Raw genomic sequence first — 27,059 nt, forward strand, 5'->3', positions numbered from 1 at the left:
CAATAGGAGCCATTCTGCTGTTCTGTTGCAGTTTCTTTACTGAGTTTCTAGATGAAGCTTGCGTGTTTAGTTTGCTAAAGAAAAAAATCAGATTTCTGTGGTCTGTGAAAAAAGTGAAATACCATTATGTCATATGCGAATTTGAGAGGTAAACTCGGTGAAAGGTTTGAATTTAAATTGAATGATCGTGGAGAAGTGCTTGATAGAAAAAAAAATTCATTTTAGTGATGCAGGAAACATTGTTACTAAACTAAACTTAATTCGAATCATGTGAATCTTCATACTTTTTTATTTCTGTTTGTCTCAAAAATCCCCGGAGCTATTAACGCAATAAATTATACGCGTACTCAATAAATGTTACTAGATAAGTAAAATAGCATTGTTTTGTAATACAACGATACAGTATATACATACATACTACATTTTATACTCTTATGTTTATCACCGAACGCAAATTTAATTTAACAATAATTATGTATTACGGTATACCATTAAAACTTTTTCAAATCGATCAAAGCTCGATTAATCTATCGATTAATCCATTAAATTCAAATCGTTAATCGATTAAATATTTTGATCGATCGACAGCACTAATTTTTAGTTTTCCTTTGTTCAGTTTGTGATGAAAATTTACCGTTTGAACTGCCAAGAAACCTAGCTTATAACTCGAGGCTACCAATTAATGTTAAAAAAACGGAGACCTTAAGAAGATTATGCAATACATACCGGATGAAGTGAAAGGTTTCTACACAGAACTGTACACATGGCCTACGACCAACAAAGATACTGTAGTAATGATTCACCCATGCTTCCCAACTCTTTCATGATTAGCCGTTTACCACATAAAATTAGGAAAATTATTACATTTAACGAGTTATTAAGTTCAAATCATAATATTTAAATTAAATTGTTATACCATAAAAAGACATTTATCATTAGAATAGTTTATTTTTAAAACCCCACATGTCACAAAAACAAAACTTTCGGGAAATCAATAAAAACTGTTTACTTTAATTAATTTCATTTTAATTGTCAAAATGTATTTAACAAGTAATATTAGTTGCTAAATGTTAGGTTTATTCACTATTAGTTGTCTTTTATAATATATACGAGTATAAAGTCCCTCCCTCCAAAAATAAATTAGTTAGGATGTTCTGGGGGTTTTCCAACAAACAAATTGAAAGTAAGCGAAGCATTGCTTTTTTTTTCTTATTAGAGTGAATGAAACTAAGTATGAACAAAGGTTATAATCTATATAAAAACTACAGTATAAAATCACAAAAAAAAAAAAAAATCTGCTGCAACAGATATTTTTCTTATCAGGACTTAAAAGGAATGAAGTAATTGATGTTTACATTGTTAAAAATCAATAAATATGTTAGTTTATTACTTCGCGTATAAAACATTTTCTACATTACGCATTTTATGTGTAAATTGTACGTAAATACGTACAGGTAATTTACACACCTAACCCTGATGTAGCTTTACAAAATGATGATGATGACGATGATGATAATAATAATAATAATAATAACAATAATAATACCCATAATAACAATAATAATTATATCTCATCTCGCCAATAGACTTGAAAACATATAGGACAAACAAGACCAGAATTAGAAACATCCGGGAATGACATTTGGCGTTATTAGAGGAATTATAAATAGCATAAGTCAACACTGTTGAGCTGAACTGAATTTAAGCATGCGATACTACAACTCAGCACTGCTACATTATCAAATCTATTGCGCTGACCCTCAAGTTAGGAGCATTCCCAAATCCACATCGGCTGACTTCGCTGCGTAAAAATGTTTAATTACTTCTTGATAGTGCGCCTGATGATGCGTACTGGTTTGGACAAATCTATTTCACAACACAGGTGTTATCGGACGAGACGATATAATGTCACCCTCGACTCCCTTCACTGCGCATGCGCTATCGGTGAAGTAGTTCCGCTTCCGGAATTATTCTGGGTCCCGTTGTAAGCGTAAAAATATTTTATTCACCAAATGCTGGATTCATCTTCACCATGGTCACACATACAATTTCTCATTCAGGTGACAATGGTGATACAGGTCTACGTAATTAATAATAGTGTATTGCCTGATTTCGCAATTATTACTCCAGCTCCCGTTATCCAAATCAAACGTTATTTTCGCATACTGTATTGCAAAATATTTGCATGTAAGTCTTGATACATGTATTAGAGTTAATTTTTGGTAGTAGGCCTACTATTGAAATTAAACCTGGCTTGTTCAATATTACAGCTGTAAACCAACCTCGAATCTCGTGAAATGCAAATAAATATCACCAAACATAGGCGCCAACTTCGGGAATCTGTGACAAATTAGGTTTCATTAGTTTAGACTTTTGTTATGCCATGCATATACAATCAAGTGCATCTACACTACCGGTAAAAAGTTTTCGATCAGCCATAAAAAAAACAACTGCATACTTTATTTAAATGTACAAACACATCGGAAAAACTAAATAGACCAACAAAAGAAACATTTTCTCTCTTTAGCATTATGATATGATAGAATATTCGAAACGAAATCCCTGTTTTAACCAGAAATCCATAGTTGTGATAGGTGATCGAAAACTTTTGACCGGTGTGTACATAAAAAACTCCTTATAAATTCCAACAATCTTCAGTTCCGAAATCACCAGAACTACCTCAGAGCTAGTTTCACTAATTTTTTAACATAATATCGCTTCAAATTATTTACAGAGTTGAGGCCACTCTATTAATTTTATTGAGTGGGGGCGATGCCCCTGGTTCTACAAGCCGGGGCAGAAAGTGTCTTGCCCCCCCCCCCCAACCGAAGTTACTCAGACAACAAATTTGCAATAATTTGTATTTAATTTACACGAAAACCGTCCACTCTATCGAAATATGACAAAGTAAATAATATTCTTTATTACATTCTCTATTGGTATTGAGAGAAATCACGATCCTATGCACAGTAATTATTATCCACAACGACGACGTTAAAGTTTTAGCAAAAAACATTTTTTATTTCCAAACTATAGGCCTAAACTTCCCACCGATATGGTATTTGACTTTTTTGTTATACTCAATATAAACAATTCGCTCTGGAAAGCTGAAGGGTTATTTCACTTCCACTCTGTATAATTGTAATTATAGATCCGACTTTATACACAAAATACTTTTCCACCTTGATGTCCGAGTTTGTTTTCTAGTATGCGTTGTCTATTTTTAATCACATAGTGATGAAATAAATCGTCCGTATTCTCCAAATTTACACATCCAGTAATGTGATTATTTTCTGACGACCAATAGAAAACTCTTCATTCGCCTTTTACTTCAATTCTCTATGTACTTTTGTAGCTCTTGTTACAACAATTTACTCCCTCTGTCCCATAATAATTGTCCGGTACGCCGAAATGATATTACAGTAATTACAGATGACGGGGCAAACGAGAAGTGCACGCATGAGGAGAAGCGCAGTAGATCAGTGCACAAGGTTATGCAGAGCAATGACGTGATCTTATTGAGACAAGCAACACACACCACCCAGAAGATTACCGAAAGTGGGTATTGGTTTTCAACTCACCGGTATGGCACTATATACAAACCAGAGTAGCAAAGCAAGCTGGAGCATACTCCTGCAGTGAATACTTACGTTTGAACAGACATGGACATCCTGGGAACACAACTGGCGGTAGTGAGTGACAGGGGTAGCAAGAACCTTACAGACAGTGAACGCAGGCGGTATAGGAGTTTTTGTTGAAAAACACTACAGCTGACGTAGTGAAGAAAGGTGCCATAACAGGTGCAGCCGAGAAATTTCATATCAGTAAAAGAACAGCACGCTGCATTTGGCTAAGGGGGCGGCAATCTTTGGAAAGTGGATCCATGCTCATCACCAAATTAATCCCAGCAATAAATGCAAAATGGTCTCCTGGACCGCACACAGGGAGAATTCAGGTGTCAGTTCAGCAGGACAATACGCGTCTGCATATCGCTCCCAATGACAGCACCTGGATGGACGCTGCAGCAGCCAGTGGAATCACTTTGGAACTCGTGTGCCAACCGCCAAACAGTCTGGATATGAATGTTTTAGATCTGGGTTACTTCCGGGCAATTTAGTCTCTCCAGCATCAATCAGCTCCACAAACTATTGACGAGTTGATCGCCACCTTGAAACACCTTTCTCTCAGCTGACACGCGACAAGCTCAACAACGTCTTCCTCACTTTGCAGTCCCATCTCATTGAAATAATGAAAGTCAATGACGGGAACAACAAGATTCCCCACATGCAAAAGGGTCACCTGGACCACCTCAACATCCTGCCATCTCGTTTGGAGTGTCCTCGGAACATTTACGACGAGGCTACAGTAGCACTGCAGCAGTAGATCTGTGGTTCTAGGCAAACTGTCGGAATGACAACCTTCCCGGTCTGACAGGCAGTTTTTTCGTCTTTACTCGTAGGAGAATGTTTTTCTTTCTTTCACTTCTTGGTCAATTTGTACTACTCCTGCAGTTAATAAAGTTGCACTCCTAGGTGTATTTATTTTCGGCTCAATGACTAGCCAATTTGTACTGATTCTGGAGTCATAAAGTTGTGCAAGTAGTATTCATGTTCCTTTTTTGGCTCAATGATTGGCCAATTTATACAGATCCCGGATTAATAATGTTTTTCTTTTGCTAACTGAGCGGAATACCAAATTAGTAACAATTTTGTACTGATTTTGGAGTAATACAGTTGTATTACTCATTCATGTGTTTCATTTTGCTCTTATGTAAACGCCAGTGTAAAATTATGGATATCGGACAATTATTATGGGACAAGAAATAAAAGCGTACCGGACAATTGTTATGGGACAGAGGGAGTAGTTCCAATTTGCATTAACTGACTCTCTCCAAGTAGAAACTAATCTATGAACCAGATCACAGAAATATTTTTACTGGAAAAATTAATAAAGGAAGAAGTTGGATCTCCATGTGTGTTTTCTAGCTTCAAGAGTTATAATGTCTGGAGAATGATCTTCTCTGTTCCGATTCAATGCGGTGTAGCTCAAGCCTTGGTTTTTCTGAACCGACGCATGCGACGTGCGAGGTGCGAGGCCCGCCTCGCACAAATCTGGACTACATGAGAGATAGTGAGTGGTTTCTATGGCTGCGAGGTGCGCGGTCTGCGGAGGTTCGCAGAGAGGCCTCGCAGCGTCGTCTCGGACCGAATTGCGCGGCCGGATTTGTGCGAGGCGCGCACCGCGAGGCTTCAGCAAATGGCTTTGGATCTAGAGGGAAGAAACAATGGTGGGTGGTAAAGAAAAGTTGTAAATTCACATTTTTTCACTCCTTAAATTTAAAGGAATTTACAACTTTTCGATGATGGGTTCTATCTTCCTATTCAGGTGAGAAAAGGAGGTGAGAAGGGTAGCCTACTCGTCGGAGTAGTTATAAACACCTGTTCTACTTGACTAACCAACGATAGATTGCAAAGAGCGGAATATAAAATACGTAAGAGATGAAAAACGAACATGAGGGTTCACAAGAACGGATATATGAAGAAAATAGTAACGTATCTAGAAAAAAAAAATTGAAATTAGATAGCCTAGGTAGAGTAGAAAAAGACAGTATACTGATCGCAAATACTGTGCATGTAGCAGTAAAACCGTATTCATTCACTGACAGTTTTCTTCCCAACGGCAGATCTTTCACTGCAAATCTAGCATTATTCAATCTTCCATATTTTCTGCCTTCCTCTTAGTCTCCACATACGTTTCAAATATCTTAGGCCTATGTTGTGTATCATCTGATAATTAGTTCTGCTCCGAACTTCTTTTTCCGTTCACAATTCCTTCCAGTGCATCTTTCAGTAGGTAGCTTCTTCTCAGCCTGACCCAACCAATCTGTTATCTGTTTACAACAGGGATGTTAAATCGCCTATATTACGTGCTCATACTGCAAGCAATACAAATCCAACAAGATTCACTTTTCAGCAAGATAAAGTGCGATCATCGCTCTTAAGGAAATGTTTTGCAGGTTCTTGAAAACATGCAGTGCAGGCGCTTTGACATCCCTGGTTTACAGCTTTTTAAATGAGTCCAGTACTCATTATTATTTTCAGGTGTGGATTCTAATTTAGTGGCTTTCTCTTGAAAACTTGCTTCAAACTTTCTTCTTTCTCTTCGTTCTTCAGTTTATCTATATCCAATTTCGTCACAAGAAAAATATTAGAATTAGATACATATAGCGTTGACAAATAGTCTAATGAAGATATCACTGTCTTCTCCACTAACAATGCAGGATAATTTTGGCTTATTCTTTTAAAAATAGCAAGACGGCGAAATCCATTGGACATAACAAGCGCTCAGCAACTGATTCACGCGAACTCGCAGGATGAGGAACCACAAGCTTCTCAGCGTCATTGCGAAAATGGTACTCAGCGCCGGGGTTGGTTTTTCTGCACCGACGCATGCGATGTGCGAGGTGCAAGGCTCGCCTCGCCTCGCACAAATCCGGACTACACTAGAGATAGTGAGTGGTTTCTACAGCTGCGAGATGAGCAGTCTGCGCAGCGTCGCAGAGAGGTCTCGCTGCGTCGCCTCGGACAGATTCGTCCGGCCGAATTTGTGCGAGGCGCGCACTGCGAGGCTTCAGAAAATAGCTTTGCATCTAGAGGGAAGAAACAATGGTGGGTTGTATAGGAGAGATGAAGATTGGATTATTTTTACATTGCTTAATTGTAAATGAATTCACAGCGTTTCGGAGGATGGTTTTATCTTCGTCATAAGCGAAAAAAGGGGAGTGAGAAGTTGAAGATCAATATGAGAGTTCACATAAACAGATAAATGAAGAAAATAATGAGGTATATAGGAAAATAAAATTATTATACTTTAGATATGATGAGTAGGGAAAACCTCCATTCACGTCCACGTCGTGGTCCCCGGGCCAGTGTAATTTGTGGTTACACTGAACAACAAATTTTTACATTTTATCTTGCTCCGAAACAAAAATAGGTGAACATTACTAATATGTGTACCCTAAATCTGAATTTAAAATGCAAATTGCCCCATCACGTACCATTTTCCGCAGAAAATGAATTGAATTTTTTTTATGAAAAACTTGTTTTTAATATTCCAATGCTTCTAGTAAAATGACAACACACTTGCGATTCAAAACGCCTCATAATATTTGAAAAATGTGTATTGGATACAAACATGATGTTACATCGTTTAAAACAGAACAACAATAAAAATATTTCATGCATATAATCAGAAAAATTTTGAAATTTGAACTTATATTAAACGAATTTTCTGGATCACTTCTGTTTATAACTAGACCCGATACTGTCTTTTACAACGAACCAACAATAGTTTCCAAGCATCCTGGATGATGATCTTCCTTTATATCGTCTTTCCATTTCAGATATTTCTTGATGAACTCTTTTCCCTTGCTCCTCGCTTACCGCTCCAAGGTTAGGAGAAAAGAAATTCAGATGAGAATGTAAAAAGTGTATTTTGAGAGACATCTTACACCCCATTTTCTCATATGCACGTGACATGGCTTCCACAACAAGTTCTCTCTAGTTGTCTGCCATAGAATTTCCAAGGAAATTCCAGTATACATTTTTGAAAGCACGTCATGCCATTTTTCTGTAATGGAAAGTTTTTCCTCAAACAAAGAGTCAGCCATAACTTTGTGAATTTGTGAACCGATGAAAATGCCTTCTTTTAATTTACCTTCACTCAAAATGGTAAACTTTTTCTTTTAAATACTGAAAACCACACCCTTGTTTATTCATTGCGTATACCTCACGTTGAACTGTTCTGAAATTTACTGAATAGAAGGGACCAATATCTGTTTATTTATTAGGAATACAAAATAAAATGCCAACAACCATAAGAAACCGGAAATAAGTTATAAACTCATAAAAAGCATTAGCTTTAGTTTTGGTTTACAACCTCCAACCCGCGCCAGATGTTTCCTAGGACAACGCTTATCGAAAACTGAAATCATAGTATGTCTTAAAACCCTTATGTGATACGAAGGAAAGAGATGCATTTTCAGATTCAGCGCACACAAAACATAAGGAACACATTGTTTTAAGTCGGAGCAAAATTCTTATTGTTCAGTGATATAGCAAACGGGGGAGAATGAGAGCGTGGGTCCGTTCCTTACAAACCGGAATCCTCTGGCTATGGGGTCATAACTAGATAGAAAATCAGGCAGGTTTAGAGGTCTTAAGGTAACAGTCCCACCACGAAACTCACTCATTGAGGGACTAATGCTCTAATCTGAGGATATTTTCAAATACTCGAAATTTTCAGGCAAAAAGTCGGAAGCGGTGGAGAGACCAGCTTTTAATCAGCGTTCAGTCTGAAGCGGAACAGACGAGAAGGCCTAATCCAAGATAATTAATGATGAGGATAGTGATGATGATGATGATGATGATGATGATGATGATGATGATGATGATGGAGTAGGGAGATAGTGTCTACTGGATGCAAATAATCGTGAATCTACTAGTAGAATAGCATAGGGAAGCGTAAATCTGTAGAAAATGTGTAAAAAAAAAACCGGCAATCATATCTCAGGAAGGTTTAAACTCGGTCGAAGTTTTCAGATGTCCCCATCAAGCAACCGAGTTTAAACCTCCCTGATGTGTGCTGAGCTATCATACAGCAATATTAAAGCTAAATAGAAAATATTACAACACCCTTCCACGTGATTCGTTTCGCAGCCGGAAGATGTAGATTACTTTATTTTAAGACGGTTTATGAATATCTTAGGTTATTTAACGTCTGAATGAGATGAAGGTGATAATGCCGGTGAAATGAGTCCAGGGTCCAGCACCGACAGTTACCCAGCATTTGCTCATATTCGGTTGAGGGAAAACTCCGGAAAAACCTTAACCAGGTAACTTTCCCCGACCGGGAATCGAATCTGGACCACTTGGTTTCGCGGCCAGACGCGTTAACCGTTAATTCACGGTGTGGACCACAGACAATAGAGAACTACAGTAAGTACAAGGGTTGATTGGAGCATGATAACTGGTTAGCAGGCAAATATGCCACTTTAATCCGTGGAAAAGAGTTGTCAGAAAGTTGGATATGGATATAGTAAATGGTTGGATTATATACAGAGAAATACATGGACGAGACTCCCTGAACCTATTTGAATTCCGATGATACTTGGCTGTTCAATATCTCAAGATGTTTTCGAACTGCAAGAGAATGGGGCGCCCTATTTCATCACCTTGAGGAGTGAAATTTGATATGAGATTTGATAATAGAGGTCAGTTCATGGCAAAACGACCCTCTCAGAAACACTGCCTGATGGAATCGTGCAAATGCAGACCAGTAACATTCCGCAAGAAGTGTGATGTAACTCGCTGTCAAAGATGATTTAAGCCTTACCATACTCGGTAAAGACAGACATTACTAAAATAAGTGTATTTCATTATTGCTGCAGCATTGTATTGTTGCATTAAATACTAAAACCGTTATTAATTTATTTATATTGGTATAAATGTTTCTGGTTATAAAACATTAAATATAAAAATATATATTTACTTTATTGCAAATGAATACGAAGATATCACAAGTGCCCAGCGGTCTATTTATAGACAGGGTGATATTCAACTACTTGGTGCACGGCAGAAGAAACAAAATATATTCTTGACATCTTATGGATTAAATTTATGAAATAAATACATTCTTCTAATTGTTTAAATAAAACTAATTTGGGCTTTAATGTGTTAATTAAATACAAAATTCTATAGAAGAGGTCCAAAATAAATTTTCAATTTTGTTTCACTATCAATCAGATGGCGGTTTACAAGAATATTGTAAGCACCCTCGCTTTTCCTATTCTTGAAGATATCACTGTCTTCACCAAAAAGAATGCAGGATCAGGATCATTTCCTCTTCATCATTATCTTCCTCTTCCAGCATTAGCAAACAGGTGACGAGATCCACCATGCATTCAGCGACTGATCCACGCGATCTCGCAGCTAGAGAAACCACAAGCCTCGCAGCGTCATTGCGAAGATGGTTCGCAGCGGCGGCCTCGCATCTCGCACGTCGCATGCAACGGTTCAGAGAAACCAAGGCTTCACACCAATACTGCTGCGCGACTGTCTGAAAGAAGTTCAGACTTTTATATGCTGAAAATCTTTAATGCTCTTACCTACATGTTTTGCAAAAGCTTTGAGATCTAGTAGGTCTATTCCCAATATTCTTTCCCGGGTAAATAAAACCGTTATAATTGTTGATTCAGAGTGCTGCATCCGGATTCTCACGATGTTTAGTGGTGCACCTAGAACCTGTGAGATCATTAGAGACCTATATTGTTGATTTATAGTGGTGCATTCAGATTCTGTTGAGATTATTAGACTTCTTTCCTACGTAAATAAAATCGTTATATTGATATTTACAAAGGTACATTCAGAATCTGGTAAGATCATTAGACTTTTTTTCTACGTAAATAAAGTCATTTTATTGTTGATTTACAGTAGTGAATTGAGAATCTGCTGAGAGCATTAGACTCCTTTCCTAGGTGAATCAAGTCGTTTCGTTACATTGTTGATTTACATTAGTGCATTCAGAATCTGGTGAGATTATTAGACTTCTCTCTAGACAAATAAGTAAATACATTGTTGATTTATAGTGGTGTATTCAGAATCTGGTGAGATCATTAGACTTCTTCCTAGGTAAGTAAGTAATTATACTATTGATTTACAGTGGTGCATTCAGAATCTGGTGAGATCATTAGACTTCTCCCTAGGTAAATAAAGTCGTTATTGTTGATTTACAGTAGTGCATTCAGAATTTGATGGGTTCATTAGACTTTTTCCTTAGTAAATAAAGTTATATTGCTGATTTACAGTGGTGAATCCGGAATCTGGTGAGATCAGTAAACTACGTAGGCCTACTACTGCATTACAGTAAACATTACACTATACAACAAATTTCAACCGTTTGTCGCTCACAGAAATTAAAATACAGTAGAACCTCTATTATCCGTCGTAATCAAGGGGGTGGGCTGAACGGTTAAGCGAAAAAATCGGATAATCCGTACCATGAAAAATTTTTGTAAATTCCTCCACGGTCTTGTATTTAATACGCTAGGTAGTGGATCAGAAGTCTACTAATTTAGGTAAGTCTGGTTGTAAATGACGGATTTTTAAGGGAAAGTGTCTGTCTGTGGAAAGATAGGAATAATGGAGGTCTCATGTTGTAGATTTACATACTTTATACACTCCAATTTCGTATTCTAATGAGAGATGAGTCACAGTTTCTCTTTACCCAAACCACTCAATTTTTTAGGCCTACACTTTTTTTTTCCGATACTTAGCACAACAAGATTTATTTTGAGAAGAATTTTTATACAGAAGTTATACAATACAACTCGAACAGTAGACCATACTGTGTAATAAAGTCTTGTAATAACACTCTAGAAAAATAACGTGCTAATACAATGTATATTAATATTTCTGCAGCAAAAAAAAAAAAAAAAAAAAGAAGAAGAAGAACGCGAGAGAAAGACAGACGGATAATCCAACAATCGATTAATAGGGTGACGAATAATCGGGGTTCTACTGTATGCGATTTTAGTTAACTGGTGTACGCTGATTACAAATGTAAAGTCCATTTTTCTCTATAAGCTATCAACTTTTTTGTGCAGACGATTTCAATTTTTCGCAACATTTCGAGTTTCGTTGTTTATTCATACTTCGTTTTTAGAGACGTTTTTGTAATGATATTGCTAGAATCACTCCATACATCTTAACAAAATCATCTATTATCCCACACAACCATATATATATATATATATATATATATATTTTAAATAATTATACAATTATATTTTATGTAACAAAGTAAGTTAAAATATAGCAAAATTTCCCACTTTTTCAAAAATTCTGCCTGAATGACTTACGCCGATAAGGTGACTTCGAAACATCTGTGATAAGTTGCCAACAGAAATCAGCAATCATGTTGGTTGTTGATTTGCCTTTATAACGTCTTTCGATTTCTAATATGTCCTGATGAAACCTTTCCCCATGCTCGTCGCTGACGTCACCCAATCAGAAGTTCGGCGCCACACTATTTATTCTTATCTCCAAATCTACTATAGTTCCCAAAATATAAATGGTAAGCCTTCACAAGTAGGGAAGTGATAGTCCTGCACTCAGATTTTGTATTATACTCTCCACATACGTAACTGAATAAATTAGGGGAATTCTTACAGCGTCGAGACATTGAAAAATTATAGAAATTTCTGTATGAAGTCTTATATCAGATGACAATTTTTTTAGCGTGATATCTTAATTCTGCTACACAACTCTGTATGAAACTCCAATTCACTACCACAATGATTTACTCACAATGTAAGCATGATCTGCACAGAATGAAATATTACAACTACAAGACACTACTTCATGTTATTCACAAATTATAGACACCAGCAAATTTCTTATACCCGAACTTTCCTAGAGGTTTAACTGCTCCTAAGAGTAATAAACCGCGAGAGAGACAATAGCGCCGGCCATCCCCTCCACCCCTGAAGGAACAAACACTTTCGTTATAGGATGCGATTGCAATATCTCAACAACACTGTTACTGTAGGTGATGCGCAAAAATCAATATCATTTTCGTATTCTGTGGATCCGAAAATATGGTAATTGATGCTTTTTATGTCTGTGAGGAAGTCAGTGTTGTACAGTATTATCTGAATTAAATGTTGGGTGACAATCTTCATCGCGATTGTCGAAACCGTGTTCTATGACGTTAACAGGAGGGATGTGAATGACTTCCTGGGGCTCAAAACGCAATAACGAGCAGATGCGGGCGGGTGAACAATATCGAATGCCCTCACAATTGACCTACTCTACATACAGTCTGACTGGGGTGGGATCTGGGGAATCAGCGTGTAAAATTGACGAAAGAAGAAAAATAGACATTGTAAACCTACTGTAAACCTTCCATAAAATAGGCATATAAAATACCCGTTCATGCAAATGAACAATATCCGTTCATGCAAATGAACAATATCCGTTCATGCAAATGAACGAAGGCAAAATATGTCACACATGGATGATGATGATGATGATGGTGATGATGGTGGTGGTGGTGATGATGATGATATGATGATGATGATGATGATGATGATGATGATGATGATGATGATGATGATGATGGGTATTGTCTGAGCTTCGGTACTAGCTACAATGTTAACGAAAGTCTCTGCAGAAAAGAATATGTCTAACACCCAAACCTTAACGACAGCAAAGGCTCTCGTCCGTGGCTCAGCGTGGTCTTCAATTATCGGCCTGATAATGATTGAATTTGTGACGGACAAAGCAGACGTTTCTTAGCGACTTCTCAGGGTACTCCAGTTTTAAATCCACCCACTCTTCACCTCCCTCTCATCTGCAATAGTTAAGGGCTTGGGGCTCCGACCTAGGATTTACACTACCGTAGATACTTCACTGGGGATGAAACCTGGCTCTATCAGGGCTGAGGCAGCCTGTCAGCGTCCTACATATGCGATGATTGTTAGGTGACGTGGGTAGCATTTGTGAATCCGACGCAAAATAGGCCAGTTAGTGCAAGGATAAGTGCCGGATCCAGATCTCGAAAAAGTAAGCCAAGTCAAGATGATCTTCAGTGTCTCTGGCAAAGCGTGTGCTTTGGAATCATCTAGGTTTCTCTCTCCGATTCGCAGGCATCGCTCTCTCCTGGTTAGACTGAGCGTGGAATTTAAAATAGTATTTTTGGTTGAAAATTATAAATAAAGTCATATTCACAATTTATTTGCAATAGTTAAAAACTTATTTTAGAATTTTATATTTTTGAAGGTTTTAGTCGTAACATGTTTTATGAATTTTCTCAATGAAATAAATACGAAAAATGTAATTATTTTCTCCTTTAGATGTCAAAGAAATGCAGCAAGGAAGAATTATAAATAGCTGTAAATGCAGTAAAGAATGACTGTTTAAGTATTAGGAACATAAATGATGTGCCACTAAGACAATACGGAGGTGGGTTAATGAATCCAAACAGGATTCCGAAACTGCCCACACGACACAATTTCATGTTTGACATTAGTCTATTTTTGGGACAGAATAACAGATCGTAGTCTATTATCAGCCCATTTCTTCGTTCTGACTCCATGTGACCTATATTTATGGAGTAGGCCTACTTTGTGAAACTAAGTGCATGCAATAAATTCTCATACAATTCAAGTATTACAGGATAATAACTGCAGATAAGTCATAGCAATATCTACACAAAAATTTGGGTATACCAAAACTCTTCCACGACGTATGTATATGAAGGAACAGCATTTCCAGTATCTCAATTCAGATGATCTTAATTTGGATGTGAATATTCATTTTTCACGCAACCAAAGGACCGGTTGTGCGTATTACAATTAGTCAGAAGGCCATAAGTTAAAACTATAACCGCATATATAGGCCTACTATAACGCGGCCAAAAACCGCAGTGTTTTCGAGATTGAGGGAATCTACATAAGAAGTATTTAAATTGTGACTACTAACTGCGATAGTCGGCGTTCTGGGCAATGATGTAGTGGAAACATTTCGAAATTACATTCACTATTATGGCAAAGATAAACAATTATTTATTTACATGTATCCTCTTATGTCACTGCGACGCAATTGTTTTGTAACCTTGTTCCGTGCAAATCATATTTAATTTCATCATACGATCGAAATGTAGGCCTACTGCATCCAAGTCACGTATAAAGGATAAGTGGGTATAAAAAACGAGGTCAGCATCTTCGTTTAGTGAGCGGTTACCGACGCTGGCTTCTAACCAGAAGGTTTCGAGTTTGATTCCCGACTCTGCCATGGGATTTTTCTTGATTAGATTTAGATAAGTATAAGTGTATATATTCTTTTTTAAGATTTTCTGCGTACACGTTATGAAGAGCCACAGAGAACTCTGGAGCTGCTCGTAAACATTCAATATACAGTGTGAGTCAGCCAGGGTTAGACCGGCGTCAGCGGAAAATCGTATGCGTAGTAACTGTTGCGTTATCGCAGTGATCAGACCTCTTGCTCGCGTACGTTTCGTGTTAGTTACGTAAACAATGAGGACCATATTCATAGACATTCTTAGCGCGGGCTTCCGGTGGATGATCAGCGAACTAACGTTTTTCGTATTCATAAACCAGTGTTAGCGACATGATATGATATGAATCCTGTACAAGTAATCACTCGATAGCCGGGGCTAGTTTAGCACACTCGTAGCGCGGGCTAGCGAAATGTCTATGCATAGCACCCTGAGTGTTTATTTACGACAACTTTGCAAAATACGAATCTTGTAACAAACTTCTGTCAGTTATTCCCTGATTCGCGAGAGCCTTCTAATGCAATGATTTACAATTTAGTGAAGAAATTTCGTAAACTGTATTGGATAAGAAACGATCATGTGTGAAGCGTGTTCTAATTGAGGAGATGTTAGATGAAACTGGCCACCTACTAGAGAGAAGTCCTACGACATCATCCTCCCGTGTAGCTCAGCAAGTAGGGGTGTCACAGTCTTCAGTGATAAAAGGTACGAAACAATTAAAATTAAAATCTTACAACATTCGTGTAGTTCAGAGGTTAACGGAACCCGATATCAGAGCAGACTTAGATATTGCATGCGATTCCAACAGTCAGTGTATGATGGACTACTTGACCCCACCTTAATTGTTATAGTGACGAAGCATGGTTCCACCTCAGTGGTTAAAAATAAAATTACGCGAATAACCCACATTCACTTGAGGAACTCAAAATATCCGGCACGAAATTCCAGCCATTTCGGAAAACGAACTGCGGTGAGTTGCTGGACAATCTTCAGGAAATGTGCAGCCTGCCAGATATCACAAGGACGTTATTTCCAACATGAGTTGTGAATTCGGTAAGTAAATCATTACGCAATACTAACCGAAAAAGCGCGGAACGAATCCTCCGCATATGTTATTACGTATGAATCAGCCGCTATGAGTGCTGTTAGGAGTTTAGCCCTGCCTGGTTCACTCTATTATTTATCTGAATTAAGCAAAAATGTGGAGAAGCGTTTCGCGAATAGTGAAAGTAGTGAGTAGTAATTATTTAAAATAGGGCAGAATTACACTTTTTGGAGCTGTTCCACAAAAATTTAAAGTCATAATATAATTTATGATTAACTCACTCCAGAAAAAGCCAAAGCTGTGCTTGGAAGTATTCTTGAAAAGATAAAGTAAAAATAAATATTAAGACAATATAAAAATATAAAAAACATTAAAAATAAAATAAAAGGTTACCGGTAATTTTAAAATAAAAACGAAGACCGTATTCTTAAGACTCCATTTTTCTGTTAGAGAAAAGTTTGTAAAAATAATTTGTACACTTGCATTTAGCGCCGAAATTATTCGTTAATGTTAGGTGTAGATAAATATTAATAAAATAATTTTATAGTATTGGCCCGAAATTAAGAGCTATGCCTCAGACCAGATTCGGTATTACACTTAGGTTCAAAAAATTAGAGAAATATCATATATTTTTTTTTTGTAGAATAAGCATGATAATTTGACGAGTACATGATTCTGCTTTTGTAGTAATATGTTAATTATACGAGTATATATAGTATATATTAGTAATTCCTTTACGGTCTTACTAATAAACCGTGTATAATTTTTATACGAGTCTTATGCAGAGTTGGGACAAAAAACGTTACTAATAAACCATGCATAAGCGATGGATGTATAAACAGTCTGTAACCACACAATGGGAATTGCTTTGCAGTATTTATATACACGAAACCACTTGTTTAAGCGTTGTATATAGAGAAAAAATGGCCTCCCCTCTAACAGCTGTTCGTATCGACTGTCATTTTATGATGATGGCTGCCTTGTAAGCACAGAAGAACAAACCAAATTGCATAGAATAATTATAGTAATATTGCTGTAGCTTGTACTCTTTGACCAAAATATAATGTGGTAATCGATCACAGCCAGTTGTACTATCGATACTTAACACGCCACACTATAGCGCTCTACCGGATGCAATAGAGAACCTCAGATATTCTATTACCTTTCGTAATGAAGTAATGACGAAACTATGACGTAGCTGTGTAACAGTTACACTGTTATACACGACGTATGTAGTGATTATTAGTGAGGAATTTACACACGACTTATAAACGAGCTACTCATTGTATAAGTATAAGACAGTTAAACGTCTGTATATAGAGTTTTTATTAGTAAGACCGATAATATATAAAAACTTCAAAGTTCATGGGAGCCAAACTTCAAGTTCATATAACAAGTAGGCCTATGCATCTCGACTTTGAGCTAATGGTAAACTGGATAAGGATATGAAATACTGTACTCTCGATACATGTACCTGTAGTAATGCCCAACTTTCTGTCAATAATATGAGCAAATTAAATCCTTTACGCTGAATTCCGCAAGTTTGATGTGTCTTTCGCAGTAAACCGTGAGATTTTATCACATACTGGCAGTTTTGTCCACAGTTCCCGCTGTTGAATGTTCATCTTGACGAAACTGAGGATTTGTGAGATCTATAATGATGGGGTGATCTGATGTTTAAATCATGGTTAGATTATACTGTAGATAAGAAAACGAGCTAAAAGATAATTTGGTGATGAAGTAAGCAGAATCCAAAACAGTAGCATGTGAAGTTCTACAACCCTTGAGTCGGAGCCACGGGACTTGAGAATGACGGTGAGACGTGAAACGTGATCCTATTGTCGGGTATTCATACTTACGTATCTGTCGCACATATTCTGAACATGTTGTAGCTTGTCTGATAGTTGCGGGCAGTGTTGCCAAGTCAGCGGTTTTGTAGCTAAATCTGGTGTTTTCAGGACTATGGTCAGCTACAGAATATTATCGTCAGCCGCTAGCTATTTATTTGGCGTTTTTTGAAGATTCCGGCAGAGGGAGACGATATTTGTAAGTTTTTTTTTTTCTGTAAAGATGTTATAATTGTTTTTATATATACTTGCGAACAACAATATTAGTTAATCACAAACCAGAGATTAATATGGTATTATCACAATTTTTCATTGTGCGAATATAGAATATCAATGTTTTATGTTAACTCGATTTCGTACAACCATGTCCATTTCCTGCCTCATCCATTGTTGTACAAATAACGTATGCCACATTCGTTAAACTCTTAGTTTAATCATGTATGCATTGTTTGTGTAAATGAATTGATATGTTTAATCATAAAGAGTAGATAATGAACTGAATTATTATTTTCATTTATAATAACTTATATTATAATTCATTCATTTATTCATAGTGTTCTGCCCATGGACAGGTCTTTCACTACAAACCCAGCATTCTCCAGTCTTTCCTACTTTCTGCCTTCCTCTTTGTCTCCTCATATGATCCATATATCTTAATGTCGTCTTACATGATATAGGCCTATTATTTAATTCATCATTCAGCATTGTAGTTTATATAACACAGACATACTTAAAACTTAATGTTGGCTGGCACGTCTCCAGCTCAGTGTGAAATCAGATTTCGAACCGACTGGTGTGATTGTTTTCGAAGTGTCCAGTATATTATCCTTGATCTACTTCATTCAATTTTGAATAAATATGCAGCGTAAAACTCCATACGTACAAACGTTTATAGACGTGTGAAAAAACATACTACTGTTTTGAAAGATTGGGTGGAAGAAGTGATAGTTGGAAAGCTCGATGTAAATGGTGTAAGGTGATATTGAACGCAAAATATTCAGTTTTAATTGTCCATACGATTTCGCATAGAACATAGAGCCTACGAAGTGATACACACTTTCCATAATTTAGTCCACATTTTATAAAATTCTCCAGTTCCTAAAACTGTATAGTTTATATTTCAAATTTGGAAGTGATATGTTAAGAAAAATTTGGAGTTTTTCAACTACAGTTTAGCGGTTTTTTTTAAGCTTGTGCAGCGGTAAATGGAATTCTGAGTTGGCAACACTGGTTGCAGAATAGGTCGCTTAACAGAGCGCCACAATAATCAAAGTGTGGTATTACTAGGGGTTTGCATTAGGGTATGTTTCATTTGCTGACGCCGGAAGTTTCTTAAGCGACTAAGATAGTGAATGGAGGAATATATATTTTTGAATGCTTCTTTAACTTCAAAATTCCAATTCAGATTATCCTCGAAATAGAAGCCAAGCTTATTTTACAAGAGATGAATAAGGGATTGTTGTATTGTTAATGTACCTAACAACTGGCACATTGCTGTTATTAAGAGAGTTTTAACTAGATATTTATGTCCTATTTATCATAGCTTGAGTCTTACTTGAATTAAGTGCAAGTCCGAAGAAGTAGTAGTGGTAGTGGTCGTTATGGTACTGGGCGTACTAGTGGTCGTAGTAGTAGTATTAGCAGTGTCGGTCGTAGTGGTAGTAAGTATTTATTTATTTATGTCTATAACAGGGCAAAGCCCCAATTACAACATACAGTAAAAGTAAGTTAGTATGTAGTCGCAGTAGTAGTAGTAGCAGTAGTAGTAGTAGTAGTAGTAGTAGTAGTAGCAGAAGCAGTAGTAGTAGTACGACCACTACTACTAGTAATAGTAATAGTGGTATTGGTGATCGTACTAGTAATAGTAGTGGTCGTAGTAATAGTGATAGTGGCAGTAGTAGTAATAATAGTGGTAGTAATAGTAGTAGTAGTTGTGGTAGTAGTAGTGGTATTGGTTGTAGTAGTAGTGGTGGTATTGATCGCAGTAGTAGTAATAGCAGTGTTAGTGGTAGTAGTAGTAGTAGTAGTAGTAGTAGTGGTCGTAGTAGTAGTGGTAGTGGTCGTAATAGTAGCAGCAGCAGTAGTAGTACGACCACTGCCACTACTACTACTACTACTAGTAGTATTAGTGGTATTGGTGATCGTAGTAATAGTAGTAGTAGTAGTAATAATAATAGTAGTAGTAGTAGTAGTAGTAAAAGAGTAGTGGTAGTGGTCGTAGTAGTAGAAGTAGTAGTAGTAGTAGTAGTAGTAGTAGTAGGCATTACTAGGGTTTGGTATTATATCCATATAGGCAACAAACACGTCGACATGAAAAAAAAGTAATTTCTATAATCATGTTGATCCAACCCAAACTGTCTTCTTGCAATGAATTTGATATCGACTTAATAAATTATGCCACACATCGGACGGTAGGTGTCTTCCAGAACGCAAAATGCATTCAACGCGACTTAGATCATACGTCTCACGCCACTGTTGCCGCGAGCTACTCACGAAAATCAGGAAGAAAATCATCGAAAAAACAGGAGATAACAGTAGATTAATTAATTTCTTCATTCTATTATATTAATTACAAAACAATGTATAGTATAAAAAGATGATACTGTTGTGTAACTACAGCCATCTCTAGCCAATTTATGTAACTAAATCTATCAACACGAGCAACAATACACAAAATATGTTTGGTAGAACTTTTGTCTGCATTATCTTTCTGTGTTTTCCACTGCCGTTATATTTTGGACAATAGCTATAGTTTTTGTAAGCCCACAATTTACCTTCGTCGCAATTTCTGAATCTGGACAAATAGAATTAATTAGTGTTGGTAAGTGCTCCATAATATTGATCAACAAATATTATGTTCTACTATAAAAGCAGATTGGTCTCTCTTCTGCCTCTCTCGCCTGGGTGTTTATCCTTTTCTCGCTCCATAGCGTTTATTTTTGTAAAATCACACGTAAAACCTGATTGTTTTTTGTCCTAAAGTGTCTGATCTTTTCAAATACTTTGTGTTCCTGTATGCATTTCCAAACCTATTTTTGCTCTTAGGAGTGGAAGAGGACCGGTGCACCAGAATTTACGAGGTGATTCTACATGTTATCAAAACTTCTAATACAATTTTCCTCCGATAAAGCATCTTTAAGCAGAAAAAAAAATAGTCTTTGCCCAATGTTTACAGCGCTCTATTGCAGTAACGGTCTGGGAGAAATGATTGATTGCTATACAAGCAGATAGGTAAAAATAATCTTAATAGTAATGTACGGTATTGATTCTTTTTTATACAAATTAAACCGTTTAGTCACGAATTAAATGGAATAATTTCGAAAATCGTTAAAATAAATCTTTCACCTCAGCGGACTGCTGCGTGTCACTGAGTACAGCTGAGGAGAAGGGGAAGGTAAGGAGTGCAAGCCGTGCTTGTTAGAGTTAGCAATAGCCGTGATGTTGCCAAATGTTTCACAGAAACATAACGATTTCGTCTAAAATGGTGAATTTTAGAGAAAAACTTACTTAGATTTTTCAAGTCTCTCCTCAGTTTCATTTTGGTGCAGTGGTTACCTTCCATTCTGTATATTGAGAGAGAGAGAGAGAGAGAGAGAGAGAGAGAGAGAGAGAGAGAGACAGACAGAGAGTGTATGTGTTTGTGTAGTTGCGAGCGTATTGAAAATCCGAGCATAGTACCACTGATGACTTTAGCATGCCCAAAAGGCAGGAGAAATTCAGACTTTTGACAAAGAAATCAGTAGAGCAGTAAAATCCATGGAAAAACAGGAAATCTGCTAAATCAGTAGATATGGCAACACTGGCTCACCTTCTAAGTGACTACAATAGTTTGTCCGGACGTAGGTAATATTTAACTTACCATAATTAACAGCGACTGAGCCTTAACTAAGCAACGTTGTTTAAGCGCGAATGACTCGTGTTGTTCTGGGCGGCTAAAAATCCGCGACCCCCATGAATTAACTCGCATGAAAAAGGATGTAAGTTCATTGTAGCGCGATCAACTTGGCAGGATTAACCTGCCTTACACAAGCCGCTAATAAGCAATAGTTACCTTAACTCTGTCTAGCCTACTTCTATCTAGGTGTGGTGAGTTTAGGGGCGTACGCAAGGGGGGAGGGATTACCGGGTTTTAAACTGTTTAAAAGACATTACATACGGGTAGATTTCAATATATTTCATTGTTTGCATGGATTTTCCTGTTATGTAAAGTGTCTTACTTATCTTACTGTACAAATAATTGTTGACAAAATATATGTATGATTATTGTGTAACTGTAATAATGACGCAAGCATTTTTTATTATACAAAATTAAACACAAGTTAAAATTTGTTAAAAATTGGATGACTGTGAAAAAATTACATTTCAAAGATTTCATAAAGTTATTCATGAATATGTTCTATCAGAACACAGTATAATATTAATAAATATACCGTAACATAATAATAATAATAATAATAATAATAATAATAATAATAATAATAATAATAATAATACATAAAACTTAAAATACCGATAACGTAAATTGTAAACAATTTTAATAATTCTGCGTACACCAATGGGTGAGTTTCAGGAGTAGTCGGCAATGATTCATTCCTAGGCTGTGCTAAACTGTTTTATAGATGTGACTCGTGTGTACTAGTCAGTTTATCTGGCAATAGTGCATAAGAAATGTAAATTGTTGATACTAAAAATGGGTCATTTCGAAAAAGAAGTGCCGTAATGGAGAGTTCAGAATTGAGTTTTATTATTACGAAGACAATAATTACGTGAGGAATGAAATTGCTATCACCTTCCACAATAATAATAATAATAATAATAATAATAATAATAATAATAATAATAATAATAATAATAATAATAATAATAATAATAACTCCTGTTCAGATATTTGTCCTAATTCCATACAAGACTGCTGATAAAGCCCGGAAGCAATCTGTCTCATCTCTGAAATAGTTTAATTTCCAGCATTCTTCCTAGACTTCTAAATGTGAAAATCACGAGGAGAGTGGCTGGTGCTTTAGGCGGGCTGCCACTTGGACATTTCATTGGAATTATTAATGCGCAAAATGCCTCTCATTGCTTCTTGCTCTTTTCACACGAAGTTGTCTGCGGTTTTGTCAATGGTTTGTATGTGAAAACGTGATTATTATTGAAGTTCACTTTATTCACTCTTCGGCTATTTACATTTTTTTCAAGGGCCAAAATCGGTGAGTCAAGCTGTAGAAGACATTTTATTCTATTGATATTAACGAAATTTCATTGTTTCAAATATCTTTGTTCTGTACAAACTGATATTAATCTCCTCACAGATCCACTTCATCTGTTAATGTAACTTCCTTAGAAAGGTATCGCTTTTCATTCGGTTTGTATTTTAGATGTGATATGGAACACAAAATTCTTTCACTGAAACGCAAAGCATACGATTTTTTATGCAATCTTGTACGCTCGAGAGATGTACTTCTCATTGCTGAGGGGCGTCTCAATTTCCTTCATCCATCTAGCCTGGAAAATTCTAGTTTTCCTGGAAATTTAATTTTACTAACCACAAATCTTAACTGTCACTGACAAAAAATGATCTTACGCTTTCTACAGTATGCGAAAATAAGTCACGTCAGTGTTTCACAAGCTCTTTAATTATATACGTTTTTCGTAAAATATTTGAACATTTGATGAAGTATATTCTAATCTATAATAAAATTACAGTATATTCAATACAAATTCACCACGTACTTAACACAATTTAATTAAAACCTCAATACACTGCCATATTGTTGACAACATATAAACTAAATGACGTCAGAACGCAAAAACCGCGCCTAATTCCGCATAACATCTTCACGCAGTCACGCACTGGTTGACTCACTGTATGTTGAAAGGAGGCGTGGTATAACATGTTTTGCCCGAGGCTCATGTGGCTTCCCGGCCACGAAGAAAGGTAAAAGAGTAAAAGAAATGCAGACAAAAAGACGAGAACTAACCTGTCATAAAGTAAGACAGCACACACAGCAGACGCAACTGATGTCGATGCATGATGCCTTTGGAATCACTCAAACATCTTTCACTCTCTAAATGCTACAACGTCTTCCCGTTAACTGAAGCTTCCTGCCGCCTGCTAGAACTCACTGACTAGTGGAACAGTGTTACCAACTTATCAAAGACATGGCACCAACTGTTGAATATTAAAGTATTACAGAATAGGAGACATTGAGAAAAAGGCCTGCATGCTTCTCACGTGTTAAAATGTCAACTGAGAAATTTGCAATAATAATAATAATAATAATAATAATAATAATAATAATAATAATAATAATAATAATAATAATTTTAAAATTATGGTTTATTTAACGACGCTCGCAACTGCAGAGGTTATATCAGCGTCGCCGGTGAGCCGGAATTCTGTCCCGCACGAGTTCTTTTACATGCCAGTAAATCTATTGACTAAGCTGTCGCATTTAAGCACACTTCATTGTCATCGATCTGGGCCGGGATCGAACCCGCAACCTCGAGCACAGAAGGCCTGCGCTATACCGACTACGCTACAGCGGCAATAATAATAATAATAATAATAATAATAATAATAATAATAATAATAATAATAATACTATTTAATATACAGTAAATAGGTTATTAATGTCGCTATTATTACTATTATTATTGTTATTGCTATTATTTTTAACGTCCCTACAATTTATTCTAAGGTTGGGTTGAAAAAATGTGATAATGATAGTCATAGCGACAACACCGAAGATGCGGAATCTTTTATGTCTGACTCCGTTCCCTTGTAGCCAAGTAGGTGGAGGAAGTTTTCAGGTCAGAGTGTAGCGTAAAGTTCCCCCGTCCCGCCTATCTACTCCCCGCGCCAACTCGTAGCGCGAAGACAGTATTATTCTTGGGAAAGTATAACTAAATAAATAACACTGGAACTTACCGCACAAGAACTTGTTAACTGTGGTACTGCTTGTAACATAACTATGGCTCATTAGAATTTATATTGAGTGACAATGTGAGGTAATTTTATATTCATTATTAGGTAATAGAATATTTATAAACTTTATAATTAAGAAAATATATATTTATTGGCGTTGGATAACGTTTTTTTTATTTTTTTATTTATTTATTTATTTAATAATAACATATACATAAAAACGTTACATTAAAATACCCCGAAAGAGCAAAGCTCGTGTTCGGGGACAGTTCCGTTACATAGATACACATACTTTGTAGACAAAATACTTAAGAAAAAAGCTCACATAACGATTGTAATAAAATTAGTAAATAATAATACTAATAATAACTGAGTGAAAAAAGAGACGATGTTTAGATTGATGGATTAATATTAAATTATTATTAGTAGTATAATTAGTGCAGGTCATGTTGATATAGTAACCAAGATAAAATAGAAAAATACACTTAGGATAGAAATAAACTTGTTTTACAATACATGGTACATAATATATATACAGGGAAGTCTGTCATATAAATTTTTTAATTCTGGATCTGAAAATTTCATTGCTTAAAGTAGTCAATTCTGGATGAAATTTTATTATCGAATTATATAGCCGTGGACCATAATTTGTACTGTGTAGTAAAGCAGCAGATGTGAAATATTTAGGTTCAACTAATTTAAGAATTTCATTTCGTCTCGTATTATGAGCATGTGGCTGAGCTACAAATTTCGTTCAATTTTTATGATAGAATTTCATTAAAGAGTATTTATAAATTTGGTCAATTCTAAAAACATTCAATTCAGAATGGATCAAATTTGTTGGATAATCCAGTCGCCTTTTCAAACAAATTTTGATTATACGTTTTTGCAACATAATTAGAGGAAAAAGAGCAGTTTTTGTAATGCCTCCCCATCCAATTATACCATATTGGATAACAGATTCAACTAGAGCCAAATAAACCAAACGTAATACGTGAGTAGGCAAGTAATGGCGAAGGTTTACAAATTTGTAAATTGTTTTACGTATCCTGTTACATAAAAAGGTGATTTGTCTATCCCATTTCAAGTGCTGATCAACAATAATTCCCAGGTATTTCACATCTACAGATTCTTTCAGGCAAGGGCATTTACAGGTTGTAGAGAGTTTACAAAATGAGTTGTGGATTATTAATTTTAAATGAGAAAGTGATTTCAATTTGTTCAATCCAGAGACTGTTAAAGAAAATGGCACCAAAGTAGTTTTAGTTATATTTAGAGATAGCAAATTTGCATCAAGCCAGTTTTTGATCAAATTTATACCTACATTGGCATGTTTATAAGTGTCCTCCCAAGTTAAACCACTGAAAATCACCACCGTATCATCAGCGTAAGAATAACAGGAGCCATTATGTACTTTCAAATCAATGTTTAATAAATCATTAATATATATTAAAAATAGAATAGGACCTAAAATTGTTCCCTGAGGGACACCTATATCAATATTTACATTTTCACTGATATTATCATCAATTTTGGTTACCTGAGTTCTTTTGTTTAAGTATGATTGAAATAACTTATGCGCAATACCCCTGACTCCTATATCAAATAATTTGTCCAGAAGTAAACGATGGTTCACCGTGTCAAAAGCTTTCCTTAAATCTAAGAAAATCCCTAAACATTTAGAACCGTTATCCAACTCCTGCATAATTTTACCAGTGACTTCAATAATTGCGTCATCCGTAGATAATTTATTTCTGAAGCCATACTGATGTTTGGAGAGAATTTCATTTTTCTCTAAGTAATTTACTAATCTGTTTTTTAAACATTTTTCTAATATCTTTGAGAAGCTAGAGAGCAAGGATATAGGTCTATAGTTATTCAGACTTTTTCTTTCCCCTGACTTATGGACCGGTACAACTACAGCATTTTTCAGAGATTCTGGGAAAACTCCTTGGGTGAGACATAGATTGAATACATAAACAAGCGGTTTTAATATATGTTTAATGATAATCTTTAATGTGTTATTTGTAATTTTGTCGATTCCCGGTGAGACATTATTTTTTAAGGATTTAACAATATTATAAATTTCTTCTTCGGTTACTGGTGATAAAAACATGGAGGAAGATGCGTGCTTATTATGGCCACTGCAATAATTTTTCGTGTTAAATGCCGATTTGTTGATGTTCGATGCAATGCTATGTCCTACTTTTGAGAAATATTTATTAAATTCATTAGCTATGTCTTTTTTGTTTTTAAATATTTCTCCCTCTTCATTTAAAATCTCTGATATGATACTATTTTGGTTCACATTTACGTCTGTGGCTTCATTAATAGTTTGCCAAAATTTCCTAGGATTATTTCGATACTTCTGAAATTGAGATTGATA

The 27,059-nt window shown here is 36.0% G+C and overlaps 1 protein-coding gene across 3 annotated transcripts in view; it reads right to left on the minus strand.

The window, feature by feature from the left end:
* The window catches only part of LOC138700100 (vascular endothelial growth factor receptor 1-like), a 343,737-nt gene extending 319,857 nt beyond the window's left edge, over positions 1 to 23,880 (minus strand). For all 3 annotated transcript variants that reach the window (XM_069826422.1, XM_069826423.1, XM_069826421.1), the window contains exon 1: positions 23,727 to 23,880. In XM_069826422.1, coding sequence (XP_069682523.1) covers positions 23,727 to 23,778 — 52 coding nt within the window. In that variant the 5' untranslated portion in view covers positions 23,779 to 23,880. The remainder of the gene's footprint in view (positions 1 to 23,726) is intronic.
* Between the last annotated feature and the right edge of the window lie 3,179 nt (positions 23,881 to 27,059).

The sequence above is a fragment of the Periplaneta americana genome, chromosome 5, assembly GCF_040183065.1.
Source record: "Periplaneta americana isolate PAMFEO1 chromosome 5, P.americana_PAMFEO1_priV1, whole genome shotgun sequence".
In the NCBI taxonomy this organism is placed as follows: Eukaryota; Metazoa; Arthropoda; class Insecta; order Blattodea; family Blattidae; genus Periplaneta; species Periplaneta americana.